General features: G+C 37.7%; 1 protein-coding gene across 4 annotated transcripts in view; it reads left to right on the top strand.

Moving 5' to 3' along the window:
- CBFB (core-binding factor subunit beta) overlaps nucleotides 1-8,225 on the top strand; it is an 86,945-nt gene extending 78,720 nt beyond the window's left edge. For 2 of the 4 annotated variants that reach the window (XM_074202829.1, XM_074202854.1), the window contains exons 6-7: nucleotides 3,256-3,357; nucleotides 6,429-8,225. In XM_074202829.1, the coding sequence (XP_074058930.1) occupies nucleotides 3,256-3,357; nucleotides 6,429-6,451 (125 nt within the window). In that variant the 3' untranslated portion in view covers nucleotides 6,452-8,225. The remainder of the gene's footprint in view (nucleotides 1-3,255; nucleotides 3,358-6,428) is intronic. The other 2 variants (XM_074202860.1, XM_074202843.1) reach the window with 1 other exon arrangement.
- Nucleotides 8,226-19,616: the final 11,391 nt, after the last annotated feature.

Genomic DNA, 19,616 nt, shown 5'->3' with positions numbered 1-19,616 from the left:
TTATCAACAAAACAATAAATCAAACCATGATTGTAGCAGTTGCTTATTTCTGAGGCATAATGCTCATACTAAATATTTTCTTATCTTGCCAAGCTGGTTGTTAGAGTTAGCTCTGGTATATCCCTGCCTTATTTCCTTCTGCTTCTTCTTCCACCTCTCTAACTACTTTCTCATTCTCCTTGTTAGACTTCTTCTAAATCATACCCTGTAGGGGCAGCTAGGTGGCATAGTGGATAAAGCACCAGCCCTGGAGTCAGGAGTACCTGGGTTCAAATCTGGTCTCAGATACTTAATAATTATCTAGCTGTGTGGCCTTGAGCAAGCCACTTAACCCCATTTGCCTTGCCAAAATCTAAAAAAATAAAAAAAATAAATCATACCCTGTAACCGTGGGGGTCATCTAGGGTGCTGTCCTAGGCTCTCTTCTCTTATCCCTTTATACTTTATCTCTGATGATTCCATCAGCTCTTATGTATTTATTGAAACCTAACCTCTCTGTTGACCTCCATTCTCACATTTTCATTGTATAGCCTATTGGATACCTCATACTGGACATCTGAAACTCAACATGTTTAAAACTGAATTCATTATCTTTATCCCTCTAACCTTCCGCCCATTTGTAATTTCTCTATTACTCTTGAGAGTACCAACATTGTCCCAGTCACCCAAGTTCACATGTAGATGTCTTTCACTCCTCTCTGTCTCTCCCTCTCTCTCTCCTCTCTTCCCCTCCCCCCTTTCCCTGTCCATCCCATCCCCTGCATATCCAGTCTTGTCAATGTCTGACAATTTTACCTTTGTAACTTCTCTAGTATATACCCCTTCTGCCACCATCTTGCAGACCAATATTATCTTACCCATGAACAATGACTGTAGTCTTCTGCTTGTTCTGCCTTCCCCAAGTCTCTTCCCATTTCAGTCACCTTCCACTGGTCTAAGTGATCTTCTTAAAGCATAGGTCTACCTGTATCACTAAGACTTAGTAAACTTCAGTAATTCTTTCTATATGAAAACTCTCTGGTATTCAAAATTCTTCATAACCTCTCACCCTTAGTCTTCTCACACTTTACAGATCCCTCTCCCTATATTCTTTGATCTAAGAAAACTGGCCTTCTAACTGTTTCTCAAAAGAAAGACATTTCATCTCTCAACCCAAGGCATTTTTACTTCACTGATCCCCATGTCTGGAATGCTTTCCCTTTTCAGTCCTGCCTACTAGCATCCTTGGCTTCTTTCAAAACCCTGCTAAAATCCCACTCTCTGAGAAAGACTTCTTATCCGTGTTTATTTCCAGTTCCTTCCTTCTTAATTATTTATTGTTGGTCTATCATCTTACCCATTGGACTATAAGCTACTTGAGAGCAGGAACTTGTCTCTTGCCTGTTTTTGTATCCTCAGCTTCTAGAACAGTTCCTGCCATTGATTTAGTCTTTCAACATAGTTTTTGAGATCCCAAGGTTACCAGCACAACATAACCAGGGATTGAATAGGACATTTGTCTCATTTTACAATAACATCATTAATACATTATGAGCAAACTATTGTATCATCACAAAATGCCTCTGTAACGTTCTTTTGATCACTTAAAACAAAAATCAGATTATATATTAATTCCATGTTTAGATAATGTCATTTCACTTAATGCTTTGAATTGGAGAAATAATTTACACCATTAGTTGAGGTAAGTAAGCACTTTTCTTTTTAAAATGTATTATAAGGGGAAAGAAATATTTTAAAGGGTTTAGAACTTAGACCAGTGTGGTAGCCAAAGCACAATTCCAGAGTTCTACCCATCCCCTAACAGAGTTGGTGGTGGACTATCACTAATACAGAATAAGATAATATATTTTGTCTGCTTTTTGCAAGACAGTGGGCTTAAGTTACTTGTCCATAGTCACACAGCTAGGTAATTTTTAAGTGTCTGAGGTCCTATTTGAATTCAGGTCCTCCTGACTTCAGGGTTGGTACTCTATCCACTGTGCCACCTAGCTGTCCCAAAATGAGATGATTTTTAAACAGAGCTAAAATGAGAATTTGGTTTTTTTTGACTATACATATTTGTTACAGGGGCTTTATTTTTATTTTTCCAGTTGGGAAGAAAAGGGGAAGATAGGAAGAGTAGCTAAAATGAAGAAAAGAGGATCATAAAGCATTTTTTAAAATACTTGGAAGGTCAGAAGTAGTCACAGATAAGAGAATTTTTCAAGTTGCATATTAAATTTATTAAATATTTAAAAGGAAAGTGCTACATATAACAAACAAGATTTGAAGTTTCATGAAGCAGTATGTACATACACACCACACACACACACACACACACACACACACACACACACACACATCATCTATCTGTAAAATGTTGGACTTGGAGTTAAAAAGACCTAAGTTCAAGTTCTGCCTCAGACACTTAACCAGCTTTGTGATCTTGGGTAAGTTACTTAACCTTGATCAGCTACAGTTTCCTTATCTATAAAATGGGTAGAATACTACCCCCTACCTCCCCAGTTTTTGTGAAGAGCAGATGAGATAAAATACATTCTAGCCTTAATATAGTCCTGCTTTTCTGTTACTCTATGGAAATGTTCTTTTTATTTGGTAGGAAGTTCAGAATATTTGTTGTAATATGTTTCCTTAAAATGATCATCTTTATTAATATGCAAGGCACACATTATCACTTTATATAGAATGCTTTATTCATTGTTGTGGTGTTACTTTGAGGTAAATGTTGCATTTTATCTACATTTTAAAAACAAAAGAGATGATTTGCTCAAGATTCAAAAGGAGGGGAAGGGGAGAGAGATGAAAAGAAAAGGGAATCAAGAGGAAAACAACATTTTTCTTCCCTTCCAGAATAATGTAGGTAGTCTTTTACAAACTAAAGCAGAGAGAAGTTCTTAACCTTCTTTGTGGCACACCTTTTGGCATTAATATAAAGTCTGTGGAATCCTTGATTAGAATAATGTTTTTAAATACTTAGGAACATAAAGAAATGCAATCATCAAACTTTTTCTAAATAAAAGCAAATTCGTGGGGTCCCTGCAATCCTAACTTAGAGGCAGCATGGCATAGTGGTTAGATAGCCAGCCTCTAAGTTGGAAAGGCCTGGATTTAAATCCCAGCCCTGTCTGAGTGACTCCTTGGTGCTTTAAGCAAGGCTCTTGAGACTACAGTTGCAGAGAAGTTGCTGACTTGTAGGAGTTCCCTGTACTGATGAAATCACAGGTCCAGTCCCCTTTCCTTATCCCTTTTACTTAGAGAGTCAGAGCCCTAGAATGCTGGAACTGGAAGGGACACACCATAGAGAACACCTAGTCCAAATCTCTCATTTTACAGAAGAGGAAACTGTGGTCCAGAGAGGTGAGTTATAACTTCATTTTATATTGTATATTTGATATTATCTAGATTAGAAAGTGAGCTGGTTTTCAGACCTTGAACAAAATAGTAACAAATTAAGATTTTTTTTTTTTTACCAAATGAGAAAATTTTTTTCTTTTTCTTCTTCAGACTTATACTTTTCTTTCGCCTTCAGTCTTTGTTGCATTATGTATTTTTAAGGGCACTGGATAAAGATTTTTTAAAATAATTCATAACATACGGTTTTAATAGCTCACTTTTACGTGCCATATCAGTCTAAAAATCATGACCCTGAAACTAATGCAGCAACCATGAAGATGCTGCTGGCCATGGTCACAGGTCAAACCAAGCCAGGACTTCAGCCTGGGTGCTTGCCCCATTTCCAGGGTGGCAGTCACTTGACTGGAGCACATGATGGCTTCTCTTATGCATCTCTCTGTCCCAGTTCTCCCCAGAAAGGGATCCACTCCATCCTTAAGGCTTCTTCCAGGTCTCTTCTTTTTTTCCGGATCTTAGTGCAGCTTGACTGGTCTGCATATTGTGAACCTGCTCTTGGCACACATTGATCCACAAGTGGCATCTTTTGTCACATGGAGATCATTGCTGCTGACATGACAGTCAGCCCCATAGAAGCGGCATGCTGGGCAGCAACAGCATAGACCAGGTGGATGGAGTGGTCCCCTCACTTCACTGTCTCCCCTCAGGACTCAGCAGGAAGAGCGGCACCCCACCACTACCAGCTAGCTAGTCCTGCCTTGGGCTATCCCTGGGAGCCCTCCTTGAAGGGAGTAACCCTTCCCCAGCCCTGCCACTAACACCATCAACCACCAAAAGTCAGGGATGCCCCAGACCCCCATTTTTAAGAACCAGTTATATGCCAGGCACTCTGCTAAATGCTGGAGTTAGCAAAAAAAAAAAGTAACAGCCAGCCTTAAGAAGCTCCTCCTGTGTAGTGTGTGTGATGACAACAATACAAGCATCAATTCAAGATGAATTGGAACTGTGCCAACAGGAGGAGACACCAGCACATGGGGGTTGCAGAAAATCTTCCTGTAGAAGGTGGATTTTATCTAGGACTTGAAGCAAGGTGGGAAGATAAGTGAGCAAGAGGGGAAGAGGAAGAGAATTCCAGGACTGGGAATTGGCCTATGGGATGAACAGAGCAGGAAAGCCAGGGTTACTCAGCATGAAATGATGCTGAAAGCCTGGGAAGATTTCTCTAATGACTTTCCTGTTGACATATTAGAAAATGAATGTCACCCTCATTAAGAGGGTCATATCCCACTAGAAGATAGGTGCCTGCTGTCTGACTTAGTCGGTATAATGCATAAAACCCTTCTCCTTCATTCTGAGATTTAGAAAAGGAACCTTAGACAAGACAGATGAGGAGAGTGAACTCCAAGGACCTTGGGCCCTCCCTGAGCTTCCCCTCAGTGGGGAGCCAAACCCAGGCCCCAAACTCCCAGCCAGGGCTCTTTCCATGGCATCACTGTTTCTCAAGGATATGTCCTGCTGCTCATTTGAAGACAGAAAGGATGGAATAAAAGTACAAGAAACAGTATTTGCCTGAGCATTAGGCCAGAGTTCTCAGCCCATTGCTACTACTAAAGGCTCTTACCTCTCTGGGTCTGGGTTCCCTCATCGGATTCTATCCATTAACTATCTCTTAAGTTCTCACTTTCAAAATAAAACCTCTCTGGTTCACCAGGGAGTTGATAGTCATTGAAGCAGTAGCTGGCACAAGTGTTCACATGAACCATTTGTGCCCAACTTCTGGTAGAGCATTCAGAGCTCGTATTAGGCTGATCAGCTACAGTCGGACACACTAATTTATCTCAAACATAATGATGTCATTTTAGTCTTCTTTGATAACAAAGGACAAGAATCATCCAACCAGCTGGCACAGTAGAGAGTTTAGGCCTGAGTAAGAACTGAGTTCTCATCTTCCCTCAAAGAGTCATTAGTTATGTGACTTCGGGAAAATCACCTAACATCTGGGCTCCTTTTCCTCATTGGTAAGATGGGGATGATAATAACAGTATCTCCTTCCCAAGGTAGTTACAAGTATAAAATGAGAATTTTTGTAAAGTGCTACCTGAATGCTAGCTCTTTTTTTTTTAATTGGATATCTACACATATATATGCTTTAGGATGAGGAAAATTGGGGAAGGAGAGTGCATTGTATTTGGAGAGGGTCGGTAGCAAGGTCAGAAAAGATTTAGTGGAAGAGGTCACCCCATGCTGACCTTTGAAGGAAGATAAGTGTTCTGAGAAGCAGAAAGGAGAAGGGAACACATGCTGGACATAAGACATGGCTTCTAATGTACAAGGCAACAGATATACCAGGTAGGTAGAGTTAGTCCTGATTCGCTGTAGATACATGTTTCTATTGTTAATCAACTCATTTACATTGTGAGGACTTTAGATTTACAGTATCTCTTCAGGTAGAGCGTAGATAGCACAAGGACTTAGAACCTGTCTTAGAGATAAGAAACAACCTGAGGTTAAATGAGCTCACACAGACATAGAGTTGAAGAGTGGCACAGCCAGGCCACTGTCCTCCTAATCTAACCTGGGTCCTGTTGAGCCACAGTTGCCACTGCTTTCTATATTATGTTGTCTTAAATTATCTCTAGTTAAAGACCAAGTGAATTCAAGGAGATAGAATTCTGTATGTAAGGCTTTTTAGTAGACATGAGGTGCCTCATTCTTAACCATGTAACTAAATATCTATTAAAGTATCTCATAAACTAAATTTATTTGATTTGTGCTCATGATACATTTTTATGTTAATTGGGTTTTGTAAATAATTTGTTAATTTTCTCTTGTATTTTGGTGGCATAAATTTTTCACAAGTAATAAAAGTCTACCGAAGCTCAAAAATTATAAATAGAATAAATATTTTGCCTCAGGTCACTTTCCTACCTGAATCTTCTATTTATTGAGAGGTTTATTCATGTTTTTAAGCTATAAACCTTTTTTTTTCTAGTACTGTACTCTATAGTTTAAGGGTAGAGAATTCTAATTTTCAATTTGCACTTTTTTTGACCCAAGTTCTCATTTTCTCATTGCAGGCAAGAAGACAACAAGACCCTAGTCCTGGTTCCAATTTAGGTAGCAGTGATGATCTCAAACTACGTTAATTAGCAGCAACAGCAGATGTATCCCTCAATCTTGACATATATATTGCTTCAACTTAGCAGAGATAATTGAATAAAAGACCAGAAACTGTGATAACTGGATATACTATGGTCTGTTTCCTGACCTTAAGCAGTCACAGGCATCATGAACTGCCATGGTTTGCACTATGTTCATGTTAACCTGCATCTCTCCTTTTAGGCATGTAGCTAGTGATAGTTTGAAATTTTGTTTTACTATGCAAGCTTATTTTGTCATTACTTTAGTAAAATTAAAATTTGTCCAGTTGTAAAACTATTTTCTCCTCTCAATTCTAATTAAGGAGTTAATGTCATTATAAAAATAGGTCAAGAAATTACAGATGAGTTTTTTTCTACACATTTTTAATTTTTATGGATTTTTAGAAATTTTGGTTATTATTGTATATTGCTTTATTTTAGATATGCATTCTTAATTTTTTTGCCATTTTTCTTTTCCAAGTGTAAAATATCAGTAAAATGATATTTTTCGCATTCTTTTTACATTATTTACAAGTTAAACCTAGTAGCACAGAGCTGTCTATGACAACTTTCTAACATAAGTTTCCAGTTGTAAAAGTTACAGTATCCTTTTAAATTCCAACAATTGGTTTCCCTTCCTCCTTTCCTAAATGTTTTTAAAATTTGATATTCCTCTACATTCTGTCACAGATGTGTTTTTTAGATTTTTTTTTTCTGTACGAATGAGTTTTAAGTTGTGGTTTCTTTCTTTAAAATATTCTACTAAAGCTCATAAGAAGTCACAGGTTGGCTTCTGTTTTATTCAGGGATTTTTAAAAGTTAATCAAAAAAAGGGATACTGTAGCATCTTCACAGGCTTAAACAGCCTGTCAGACTGGAGATGGTGAGGAAGCAGCTACAAAGGTGATCATTGTATTAAAAAGCATGTTTCACATATCTCCTTTATCTGTATTTTCTATTATGTGCCTTTTTTGTTGCTTCTACAAAAAAAAAAATCGGGATGGTAAAAAGACAGGCAAGTGCAGGAAATGTTAATCCTGTGCAGACAAGTGGCCTGTTTTCTCCTATGAACTATTCTAAGGGGGGGAGAAAGGAAAGATTAATCTTGATGGCATTTTCCAACAAGATTCATAGTAGATGAATTCGTGTAAGAATATTTTTTTAAAATAGGCTTCTTACCAAAATGATATCATCACCCTTTGTTTGAAACAAAACTGGGAAAAGTGTTGTCACTTGGCATCAATTTCCTGATATTTTTCACAGCCATATTAATTGTCATCAATCACATTCATGAACTTAGAAAAATGTATTTAGTTATAATAAAGTACCTGATTATGTTATGGGTTTAAAAGGAAAAATCCCCAACATTTTCCTGTCCAGTTCAGTAAATGAACTAAAAGTCTCACTAAGGTAATTATATTGAAATTGTGTATAATGTACTTGATTGTGGAGAAAGAAGTAATGTTCGATATGGCTATAGATAGAACAGATAATAAATATCCTGTATCTCAAAATAAAATTGTTTGATATATTTGAAGTCATGCATGATAAGCAGTATGTTCAAAGGGTCATAAATATAAATACATGACAAAGATCATGTTAATCTTTTCTATAATTAAGTATTTTGAATGCATTATACTCACATTGGTTAGTATTTGGCATTGTCTGGCTCCCGTGTTTACACACACACACACACACACACACACACACACACACACACTCTCTCTCTCTCTCTCTCAACACTGCTCATATAGCTCTTAAGGAAATCACCTTTTGAGGAGTTCTTAAGATAATATATTAAGTCCTCCATTGTATAAAATCCCTGTTGATTCTGACTTCTGCACTTATATTTTGATTTGGATACTCTTGATTTTTCCATAGCACTTGGAGCAAAAGGGTTTTGGCATGTCACTAAATAAAAATAGATTCAATCACATGTTGACATCACTATCTTTCTGTAAATAATTGAATTTCTCCTCATTCAGCACTCTGTTGCTTACTATATGTCTTAATGCTGGCATTAAGATCATGAGCCCTTTATCTTCCAATAGTGCAGACTTTTAAAGTGGTACCCCTTTTTTAAGTTATTGATGCAATTTTATATTTTTCATAATCTCTATTTAAATGAAAGTTGCATCATCTTTCTTGAACTCATCTCTGTTAAAGACTTGCCTTAAGCTTCCAGATTGCTTTTGCCACTTTTAGTCATATGTATTGTCCTATGTTTCATTTGCTTTCATAATAAACTGTGTAGTGAAAACAATTGTGTGTTGCTTTTTTGTTTGCAGCATTTGAATCCCCTATTACTTCTTCAGTGATTTTTAGTAATAGTACAATGACCTGACACTTCAGTTTCTTCATTTGTTAAAATGATACAGTTGATGACACTGGATGATCTTAAAGGAGCCTTCTCCCTGCTATGTATTTTAAGTTATTAATTTAAAAGCAACAGTGGCATCTAGTGGTCATTTGAACTGCTTACAAAAATTTCCTTTACTCCAAATGTCACAAAACATTCAGTCTTAAACCATTATATAGATTAAAACTGATTCTATTTAATATCCACTTTGCATATAGAGTACAATGATGGGTCCTGGAAAGACAGACTTTTAGATGAGAGACACAGCACTCCCCTCACTCATATCCAAATCACTTGCATGTCATGACATCACCTCCCTGATGTCATGGTCCTGTCCTCAAGAACAAAGGACAAATAATAACAACAGTGTTCTACTAGGGAAAGGAATGACACAAATGTAAAGAGCATAATGTGCAACATTTTGTAATGAGTGCCACAAAAGTGGGTGATATAAGGTCTGAGGAAGAAACTTACCATGGACAGATTCTTGGAGATGTCCTTTGAGAAATGCACTTACCCTCAAAATATTCATTCATCAGTGGTATGGCAAGCTTATAAAGTGTGCATTCCATCTTCAAGTTCAAAATAACCCTGCCCTCTGGGCGTGGTCTGCAATCTTAAAAATAAATAAAAATTTTAAAAGCTTAGACCTATATATATAATGAGGCAACTTTTTAAATCAAATATTAAAAATGTATGCTTCTTAAAAAGTGTCTTGCAAATGAGAATCATCCTTGAAAGCATTTCCTCTGTAGTGTTATCTACTTATCCAGAAATAATAAAAAAATGCATGACTATACATGTATAGCCTATATCAAATTGCTTGCCTTAAAGCGGGCTGGGGGAAAAGAAGGAAGGGAAATTTAAAAATGAATGTTACATTGTATTTATATATATCTGGGGGGGGAATAAAATACTAAAGAAATATTTTTAAAATTTCCAAACACTTGTGAAATTCCTAAATTTAGGACTGGAAAGGGACACCCCCCCTTGTTTAAAATTTGAGGAAATAGACCCAAAGGTGACTTACCTAAAGTCACCCAGAGGTAAATAGAAATCTCAAAGCTAACCACATTGTTTTAATCACTTTTTGAGGTCTCCACCTTGAAAATTCTCCGAACTGACTGAATTACTTGATCATTTCAAAGAAATAAACATAACTTAGAAAGGTCAAGCATAATCCCCCATTGAGGATATTTATAAAAATATGATAGACCCAGGAGGTAAGCTCCCCAAATTAGAAAAATGTTCTAAACAATAAAAACAAAGGCATTTTTGACTGCTCACAATGACTAGTGGCCCTTTGAAGATAATCTGTCACTCCTTTCTGTCACTCTTCCAGTCTATTCTCGCACACTAATCTTTTTTTAAAAGCACTTTGGCATGTTCATCTCTCTACATTGGACAGCACATTGAGTCAGAATAGCAAAACTTTTTCTGGCTTCTGCATTGATACTTAACAAAAAAAGATTCAAAAATAACCCCAAAACAGGCATCAACATAGAACATTAGAGTGGGAAAGAATCCACCCACCCTCAATTTTAATAGGAAATTGTCCAAGTGAAGAGTGCAAAGCAAACAAGATAATATATCTGAACCATGGAGTTCATGAAGAGAAGTAATATAAAGAAGACTATAAAGATAGTAAGGAGACAGGCTGTGAAGAACTTTATATATCCAACAAAAGCATATAAAAGGGGCTTTAGAAACAACGGAGCTATTGGGTAGGAAGTTGGCATGGTTACAACCTACACTTTGGGCAGATCAGATACTTCTCATTGATATATCCAACTTTGGTCTCTTAGTTGTAGACAGACCCTCATCAGTTGCATATGGGACATTTTGAATAGACTATTACATAGACATTTTTGATGTACAGAGTTCTATCTTTTCCACCAAAATTTACCACTCTTTTTATTCATTTTTTTTTTTAGGATTTTGCAAGGCAAATGGGGTTAAGTGGCTTGCCCAAGGCCACAAAGCTAGATAATTATTAAATGTCTGAGGCCAGTTTTGAACTCAGGTACTCCTGACTCCAAGGCTGGTTCTCTATCTACTGCACCACCTAGCAGCCCCCAAAATTTACCCCTCTTAATAACTTCCCTATTGTTCAAGGTGCCACCATTTTACCATTCATCTAGATTTGCAACCTTAGTGTCACCCTCAATTCTCACCTCACATAGCTGATCAGTTGCTCATCCCGATTTTAAAGATTTACTGATTTCCCTCTCCTGTTTCTCCCCCCTCCTTCCACAAAGTTGCTATCAATACAGGGGGAAAAAAAGCAATATAAATACCAGAGAGAGGAAAGAATCCCATAAGAGAAGGTTAGTCAGCCATCAAATGTGAGAGGAGAGAATGCTAGAGGACACTGGTTAATGGTTAGGGCTGGGACTAGGGAGGATTTTTTGTTTGTATCTTTTCATAAGATTAGGAGAGACTTGGACAAGTTCATAGGCAGCAAAGAAAGAACCAATAGATAGGTAAGACAAAATGCTCAAAGAATGGAGGGGATGTGAACAAGGATACATGTCAAGGGCTTGAGATTGACAAGAACGGTCACCTTTTCATCAGAGACTAGATATGAGGTACAGAAAAGAAGGAACTCTTCATGAATGACCACTCATTCTGTTAAAGTAGGAGGTGAGTTTGATAGTGTAGAGGTCAAAGGGAATGGGGGGGGGGCTAGACAAGAGAAAGGAAGTTTTGGAATGGTTGCTGTGATGAGTGGGATAGAGAATTAAGAGTAGAATTGCCTTTTTGCAGCAAGAAGTCAGTTGAGATTAGATAAATTTGTAGCAGTCAGGCAGCTCGGTGGCACAGTGGATACTGCACCAGACCTGGAGTCAGGAGAACCTAAATTCAAATTTGACCTCAGACCCTTAATTGTTTAGCTGTGTGACCTTGGGCAAGTCACATAGCCTTAAATAAAAAATAAAATTTAAAAAAATTTGTAGCAGTCCTTGTCAGCATAATTTCATGGAATTCCTCCAGCTTCTTTCTGCAGTACATGAGTAGGAGCAAAGGAGGCAGATTGATGGGTATAATCCAAGATTGAGGTTTAGCAAGTCATGATTGGCAAGGGAGAAACAAGGGATTTAGGAGAAGATAGCATAAAATTGAATTATTTTTTCAAGGAGTCAAGATTGAGAAGGGAAGAGAGGTTAGAGAGGTGATGCTTTGGGAAGGTGGAAAGACTGGAAATTATGAGGAGTGAGAAAATAGGATTAAGGAATCTTAAAACAGGCAAAAAATGGAATGATTTTAAAGATTGTGACCATATGAAGGAATTTTGGAAGTCTCGCATAGGAAAGAACACATGGGATGGTGGCAAAATCAAGGGAATCACTATCAGTATGTGGCTGAGGAGTAGTTACGTAAATTAAGAAAGGAGGAAATTAGGTGATTTGAAATAGCATCATTATGTATGTTGAAATCCCATAGAAGGAGAGCAGGAGTTGGGATTGGGAGGGGAGACTAGCAAATTTAGATACCAGAATCTGGATTGAATTTTAAATTTGATTAGCAAAGACCAAAGGAGAGAGTAGAATGTTCTCTAGAAAACTTAAAATGATCATACACATTGGACTAAACAATGAAATCGATTCAAAATAAAGCCTATGTTTTTACTAAATATGACTTGACAACTGCTAAATTGCATTTTTATCACCTTTTATTTTAGAAAAGGAATTTTAAAGATCTAGTACAAGCTACTCATTGTTAACAAACTGACCGTATTGGATTTATGCCTCTCGGGCTTACTCATCTTTTCACTAATTCCATAAAACCCAGCTGCCCCAAGAAAACTATCTCTTATCTTTCTCTCACACTTCCCTATATACTGAGTTAGAAGGAAGAATAGGTATGTTCCATGTTGCTCATTGATTCTTTCTCCTTTGCCCTTGCTCCCATCACTCAGCAGCCTTTTCTTCCTTTGAGGTTTATTCCATCCAGATTTATCATCCTCCTTTTGGTCACCCACATACATATCAGTCACCCTACTCACTTCCTTCATCTCCTTCAACTCTACATCCTCACCCTCCTTGTGTCCCCTGTTCTCCATTCAGAGAACTACCACCCTCATTCAAGTCCTCATCACCCCTTGCCTAGACTATTATAATTGCCTTCTAATAGTTTGTTTAACCTCCAGAATCCTCTGCAACCTATCCTCCATATACCTGCCATATCAATAAAGCACAAAGCTAACAAATTATTCACCTATCCAAAAAATTCTCAGTGGCTCTCTTTTTATGGATCTCCCCCCCGCCCGCTATAAGCATTCACCCTCTCAAAAAAAATTACTTGTATTTCCTTTTTTTACATACCTTGTATTTACTTTATATGTGAGTCCACTGTTTCCTCCTACCCCACCCTTGAAGTAGAAAATAATCTCCTTAAAGGCAAGCAATGTTTTCATTTTTGTCTGTGTATCCCCAGTGCCTAACAGTGGGCATATATATATATAATGGGCTCAATCATTTAAGTAGAATAGAATTGAATTTTACAGAAAAGGAAACTTAAGCCCAGAGCAGGAAAGTCATTTGCCCAAAGTTATAAAGCTAGCAAGAAAAAGAACTAAGATTCAAATCCAGTTTTCTGACTCCCAATCAGGTCTCCAGTGCCCTGCCTTCAAAGCATTCTCTGTGCATTCTTGTTTTCTAAAGGGAAATTGTCTTTAACTGTATATAATACCTATAATCTCTGCTTCTGTTATTTTAAGTAATTACTAACATTTTAATTTAGAGGTTCATTTTCAAGATTTTATGGTTGTTTTTGAGGAGCCTTCATTTCAATCAAGCTGCTTGCCTATTTGGAAAAAGTATGTATTTGTAGTCACAACCCACCAGCAAGTAACTGCCTGGCTCTGTGGCCTTGGGCGAATTACATCCCCTCTCTGGGCTTTAGATTCCTCATCTAAAAAGAGAACAATATTTTCAGCATAGAATGGGTGGGTCAATGGCCAGCCTTGGAGTCGAGAAGGCTGTCTTTGACAAATACTAGCTCTGTGACCATGAGTTAAGAGTTCACACTTAAGTTCTTAATATTCTCTCCACCTCTACCCCAATTCTCTAAATCTACAAATTACTTAAAAATTTTTGCTTTGGTCCAATGGAGAGAATTTGTAATCTTAAAATCATATTTTCATGTCAAATACCCCCCCCACAATATTTAGATTATGCTTCAAAGAACTGTCATTTCATGAAAAGAGGTTATCCTTCCATAGATTAAATCACAATTTGTCCATGGCAGAAGATTAATCTGAGGTCCATGAATTTGATTTTTTTAATATTTTGATAACTATTTCTATATAATCAGTTTCACTTGTAATATTATGTATTTTGTAGACCTAAAAAGAGGTCCATAAGCGTCATCAATTTTCCAGAGGGGGGGCCCATAACCTCCCCCCCCAAAAAAGTTAAGAATTCCTGCTTTAAGACAATAGTTAATGACTACAGTAATCTACTGTTTAACAAATCCAAAGACATTAGTTTCTGGGATAAGATACTCACTATTTGACAAAAATTGTTGGGAAAACTGGAAAATCATTTGGCAAAAACTAAACATAGACCCACATCTCACACCCTATACCAAAATGAAATCAAAATGGGTGCAGGATTTAGACATAAAAGATGATGCCATAGATCAGTTAATAAATTAAGAAATACTCCCTGTCAGATCTATGGAAAGGGAAGAAATTTATGACCAAACAAGAAATAGAGTACATTATAAATTACAAAATGTAAATTTTTTTACTATATTAAATTAAAAGGGTTTTGCACTACTAAAACCAATGCTGCCAAGATTAGAAGGAAAATGAAAGTTGGGAAACAATTTTTACAGCTAGGAGTTCTGATAAAGGTCTCATTTCTAAAATAGATAAGAGAATTGAATCAAATCAAATCAAAAGGTTACAAGTCATTCTCCAATTGATAAATGGTAAAAGAATTTGAATAAGCAGTTTTCAAAAGAAGAAATTAAAGCTATATATATAAATTCATGTAAAAATGCTCCATACCATTACTGATCAGAAAAATGTAAATTAAAACACCTGTCAGATTGACTAAGATGAAAAACAGGGAAAATGATCAATGTTGGAGAGGTTGTTGGGGGATTGGGACCTTATACACTGTTGGTGGAATTGTAAATTGATCCAATCCTTCTGGAGAACAATATAGAACTATGCCCAAAGAGCAATAAAACTGATCAGACCCATTGATCTAGTACCAATACTAGGCCTATATCCAGAAGAAATAAAAAAATGGGAAAAGTCCCACATGTTCCAAAAATTCCTAAGCAGCTCTTTGTAGTGACAAAGAATTGGAAATTGAGGGGATGCCTATCAAGTGGGAAATGACTGAACAAGTTATAATATATGAATGTATAGAGTACTAATTGTTCTATAAGAAAGTATGAATAGTCAGACTCTAGAGAAGCATGGAACAAATTACAGGGACTGATGCTGAGCAAAGAGAACATTATACACTTTAACATTATGAGTTGATGGATACAGCTCCTCTCCTCAGTTCAGAGAGCTAGGACAATGCTGGGAAGCTTGTTAAAGATAATACAATCCACATCCAGAGGAAGAAAAACAAAACAAAACAATCTACAGAATCTGAATGAACACCACATTCACTTTTTTTTTTTTTAAGTTTTTGCAAGGCAATGGGGTTAAGTGATTTGCCCAAGATCACACAGCTAGGTAATTATTAAGTGTCTGAGACCACATTTGAACCCAGATCCTCCTGACTCCAGGGCCGGTGCTCTATCCACTAAGCCACCTAATTGCCCCCCCAATAAGAGAAATTTTTAAAAAGTAAACAGGGACAGCTAGGTGGTACAGTGGATAGAGCACCGGCCCTGGAGTCAGGAGGACCTGAGTTCAAATTTGACCTCAGGCACTTAATAATTGCCTAGCTATGTGGCCTTGGGCAAGCCACTTAACCCCATTTGCCTTGCAAAAAACCTAAAAAAAAAATTTCTCATGTTTTTCCTTCCTATCTTATGGTTTTCTCTTTTCCCTTAGTCCAAATTCCTCATACAGAAAATGACTACATTGTAAACATGTTAAACACAAATGTATGTGTACAATATTCACCAGACTCTACATTGCTGAGGGGAGGAAGGTGGGAAGGGAGGGTGAAAAGAAATTATATAACATAAATATGCATGGCATGTGAATGAATGAGTCAAGACCCAAGTTTTGAGTTGCACTGAGGCAAACAGGATTAAGTGACTTGCCCAGGGTCATACAGCTAGTAAGTATTAGACCAGATTTGGACTCAGAAATGAATGAATGAATCTTCCTGTTTCAGGCCCATCATTCTATCCATTTTGTCACTTATAGATAAGCATATTGAGACTTAAAGAAGGAAAGTAAGTTGTCTAAGGTCACATGTTAAGTGGCAAAGCTGAAATTCAATCTCAGATTAGAGAACACTACTCAGATTGAAGAAGTATACTGGTAAATGTTTAACAATTGAGAAAATTATTAAGAAAAAAAAATACACCAAACACACAAATAAGTTTTATTTGCATCATTAACATTTTGTATATTCATTCAGTTACCAAAAAATGAATCAAGCCCTGATTTGTAGTGTTTTCCAGTTGCTGAAATGTAACTGGACATTTAACAACTGGCTCACCAGCACAGACCTGGCAATGGAAAGAGCACTTGGCTCCAAATTCAAATCCTGCCTTAGATGCTTAGTGCCTGTATGACTTTGGACAAGTTACCTCAATTGCCCTATCAGCAAAAAGAAGGGGTTGAACTGGTCTCTGAATTCCCTCCAAGCTGTAGATCTATGACCCTGGAATTTTCCAACTCTCTAAATTCTGGGCTCTTTCCATTAAATCACTTTCTCATCATATGAGGAGTGAGAGGAGACATTGGAGCAACGTGTTCTAATGAGCCTGGGCTTGATTCAATGGAGCATCTTCCAAGGGACTGTCCCAGGTGAGACTGACCAATTGGAAGTGGCCAGAGCAGCAGTAAAGCTGAGTCATCCATCCAGGACACATGGGTTCCTATTCTGGGTTCACCAGCTTGTGTGTGGCTCAAGGACAGTAAAAAGGCAGTATGGACAGTTTCCTGGGTTTTCCTAAATCAGTATTTTAACAAAAAATCTTCTCTATTTTTATAGGAAACCAGATGATGGGCAATCTGATGACAATACACTCAGCATCTCAGGAGTGTTTGTTTTCAGTTCAAAACCCTTTCTTTTTGGAGACTTAGAATCACTCCAAAATCTGCAATCTGCTTTTAGATTTAGCAGCCGCCACTGTGACCCTGAGGAGAAATATTTTGCTGTCCTTTGCATGCTCCTCAGAGCAGACAGGACATAACTACCAGAGACCCACAACAAGGAAAATATCTGGTTTGGAAGGTGTTTAAATGTTCCATTTTTAATCTGGTTCAATACTTTTAGAAAACAGATAGTTTGTTACCAATTCAAATGAACTAATTAGGTAGTTTTTAGGGTTTTGGTTTTTTTTACAAGGCAAATGGGGTTAAGTGGCTTGCCCAAGGCCACACAGCTAGGTAATCATTAAGTGTCTGAGGTCAGATTTGAACTCAGGTCCTCCTGACTCCAGGGCTGGTGCTCTATCAACTGTACCACCTAGCTGCCCCTTAATTAGGTAGTTTTAATTAAGAAAAGCAAAAAATTGCTCCCTTTAAAATCAAATTAAGATCATAGGGTCGACTAGGTGTTGGGGTGGCTAGGTGGTGAAGTGGATAGGCCCTGGAGTCAGGAGGACCTGAGTTCAAATTGGGATTCAGACACTTAATAATTACCTAGCTGTGTGGCCTTGGGCAAGTCACTTAACCCCATTTGCCTTGCAAAAACCTAAAAAAAAAAATCATTGAAGTTACCTGACCAAAAAAGAAGAGGTAATGGTTAACCTTTTACAGGTTTAGATATTATAATGCATTTCAAATATTTTTAAAGCAATTTAATTAAAACCATCAAAGATAATTTTAAAAAAAAAAGACTATAGTAAAAGTAATTTAGGACATTGATATGGTCCAGTGGATAGTGTCAAACCTGAAGTCAGGAAGACTCATTTTCCTGAGTTCAATCTGGCCCCAAGACACTTCCTAGCTGTGTGAACCTCACCCCCCCCCCCCACCCAAAAGTCACCCTGTTTGCCTGTCAAATGAGCTAGAGAAGGAAATGGCAATCGATTCTAGGATCTCTGCTAAGAAAATCCCAAATAGGGTCATGAAGAGTCACACAGGACTGAAATGATTGAACAGCAAAAGTAGAAGTTTGAAAGTCACAGATCCTGGTGGGAATTATGTTAGGATAAATTGGAGTAAAGGTGGGGATCTACAAAAAGAGAATGAGCTGCTTTATATTTACTATGAGCAAGTTTCCTCATCTCTGGGGATCCAGCTCTAACTTTTTTGTATCTTGTCTGTCTTTGGAAGTCTGGTACAGTCTAAGAATGATCCTCTTCTCACAACATCCTTTCAAATACCTAAAATAAAATACATAGAATTAAAAAAGAAAAGCAATTAACTATTTGTATTGATGATATCTCCAAGAAGGGTCTTCAAACTCCTCTCTAGAGAGGAATCAAGGAGAGAAGATTTAGTGATCACTTTCTTCTTTAGAGGAAGAGGGAAACCTGTGGATAATACCAGAAATGGGGGGCGGGGGGGGGGGGAAGCACCTGAGTGCTAGACCCTTGGGAGAGAGCCAGATTGGGTAACCACAATGGTCTGAGCTGAACTGGCAGCCAAAACTTCATTAATTCAGAGGAAACTTCCAGAGGAATCACTCCCCTCAGACCCCAGCAGCCCAAGGGATCAGTGGAAGACAGAAGGCAGGCAACAGAGGCCCCAGTCTCCCAGCTGGAGCGGGAAATCGCACCAGCCAGGAGGCCGCCACACATGAGATATGAAATATGAGGCCCCAGTGGATAAACATTATTGATGATGATTACTGGCGAGAGGGAGCCAAATGACTAAGATGAACCAGATGCTGGAACAAGGAGCCTGGAGCCAGGAAGAAAAATGGCTGCTTTTTTTCCCCCTGCTCCAAGCACAGAAATCACTGTGACCCTGGGAAAAAGGCAGCCAGTAGTCACCTTGGGGCCAGCAGGCATTATAAGGGCTCCTGTTTAGACTGAATTTTATTTACTACATGGGACATTCTCATTTCCCCAATTAAGAAGACCAAAAAATAGAACCCAAGTTATAGGGTTTTCTTGCTGTTATATATGTGAATGTTTTATATAGGTTACATATACATATATATATATATATGTATGTATATATGACAGAGGCCCAAATGTAATGAGGACTGTATGTGCTCAAATAGGAGCAAATTAGACATCTCTAACCTCTTCTCCCCCTCACTCTACCCAAGGGAATCTTTCACCTCTGCTAGGAGGGGAAGTAGGAGATTGAGGACCAAAGGCTTCTCTGCTCTCCTCAGAGAGAGGGGTACCAAGCTGAAAGTATATCTATCTGATCCTTTAAATGTTATTAACCTGTGGGATATGATCAGGTTCCATCTAACTTTTGAATACTTTTTCATTATTATTGGGGCAAGAGAGACTTCACCCCCAATCCCCAACCCCCTACCCAAGCCCTCCATCTACATCTACATCTCCTTTCCCACCAAACACCAGTTCTACAATGAACACATATAACAAATAGAGACAAATCATCACAAATTAGAGAAGCTCTACATGGGAGAATTTATAACAATTGAGAGTAAAGGAACTTTGCCATTGGGAGTAAGATAAATAAGTTT

The sequence above is a fragment of the Macrotis lagotis genome, chromosome 1 (genome assembly GCF_037893015.1).
Source record: "Macrotis lagotis isolate mMagLag1 chromosome 1, bilby.v1.9.chrom.fasta, whole genome shotgun sequence".
NCBI classification, from domain to species: domain Eukaryota; kingdom Metazoa; phylum Chordata; class Mammalia; order Peramelemorphia; family Peramelidae; genus Macrotis; species Macrotis lagotis.
Note: the sequence above shows the minus strand (reverse complement) of the source record. Positions and strands in the feature narration are given on the sequence as shown.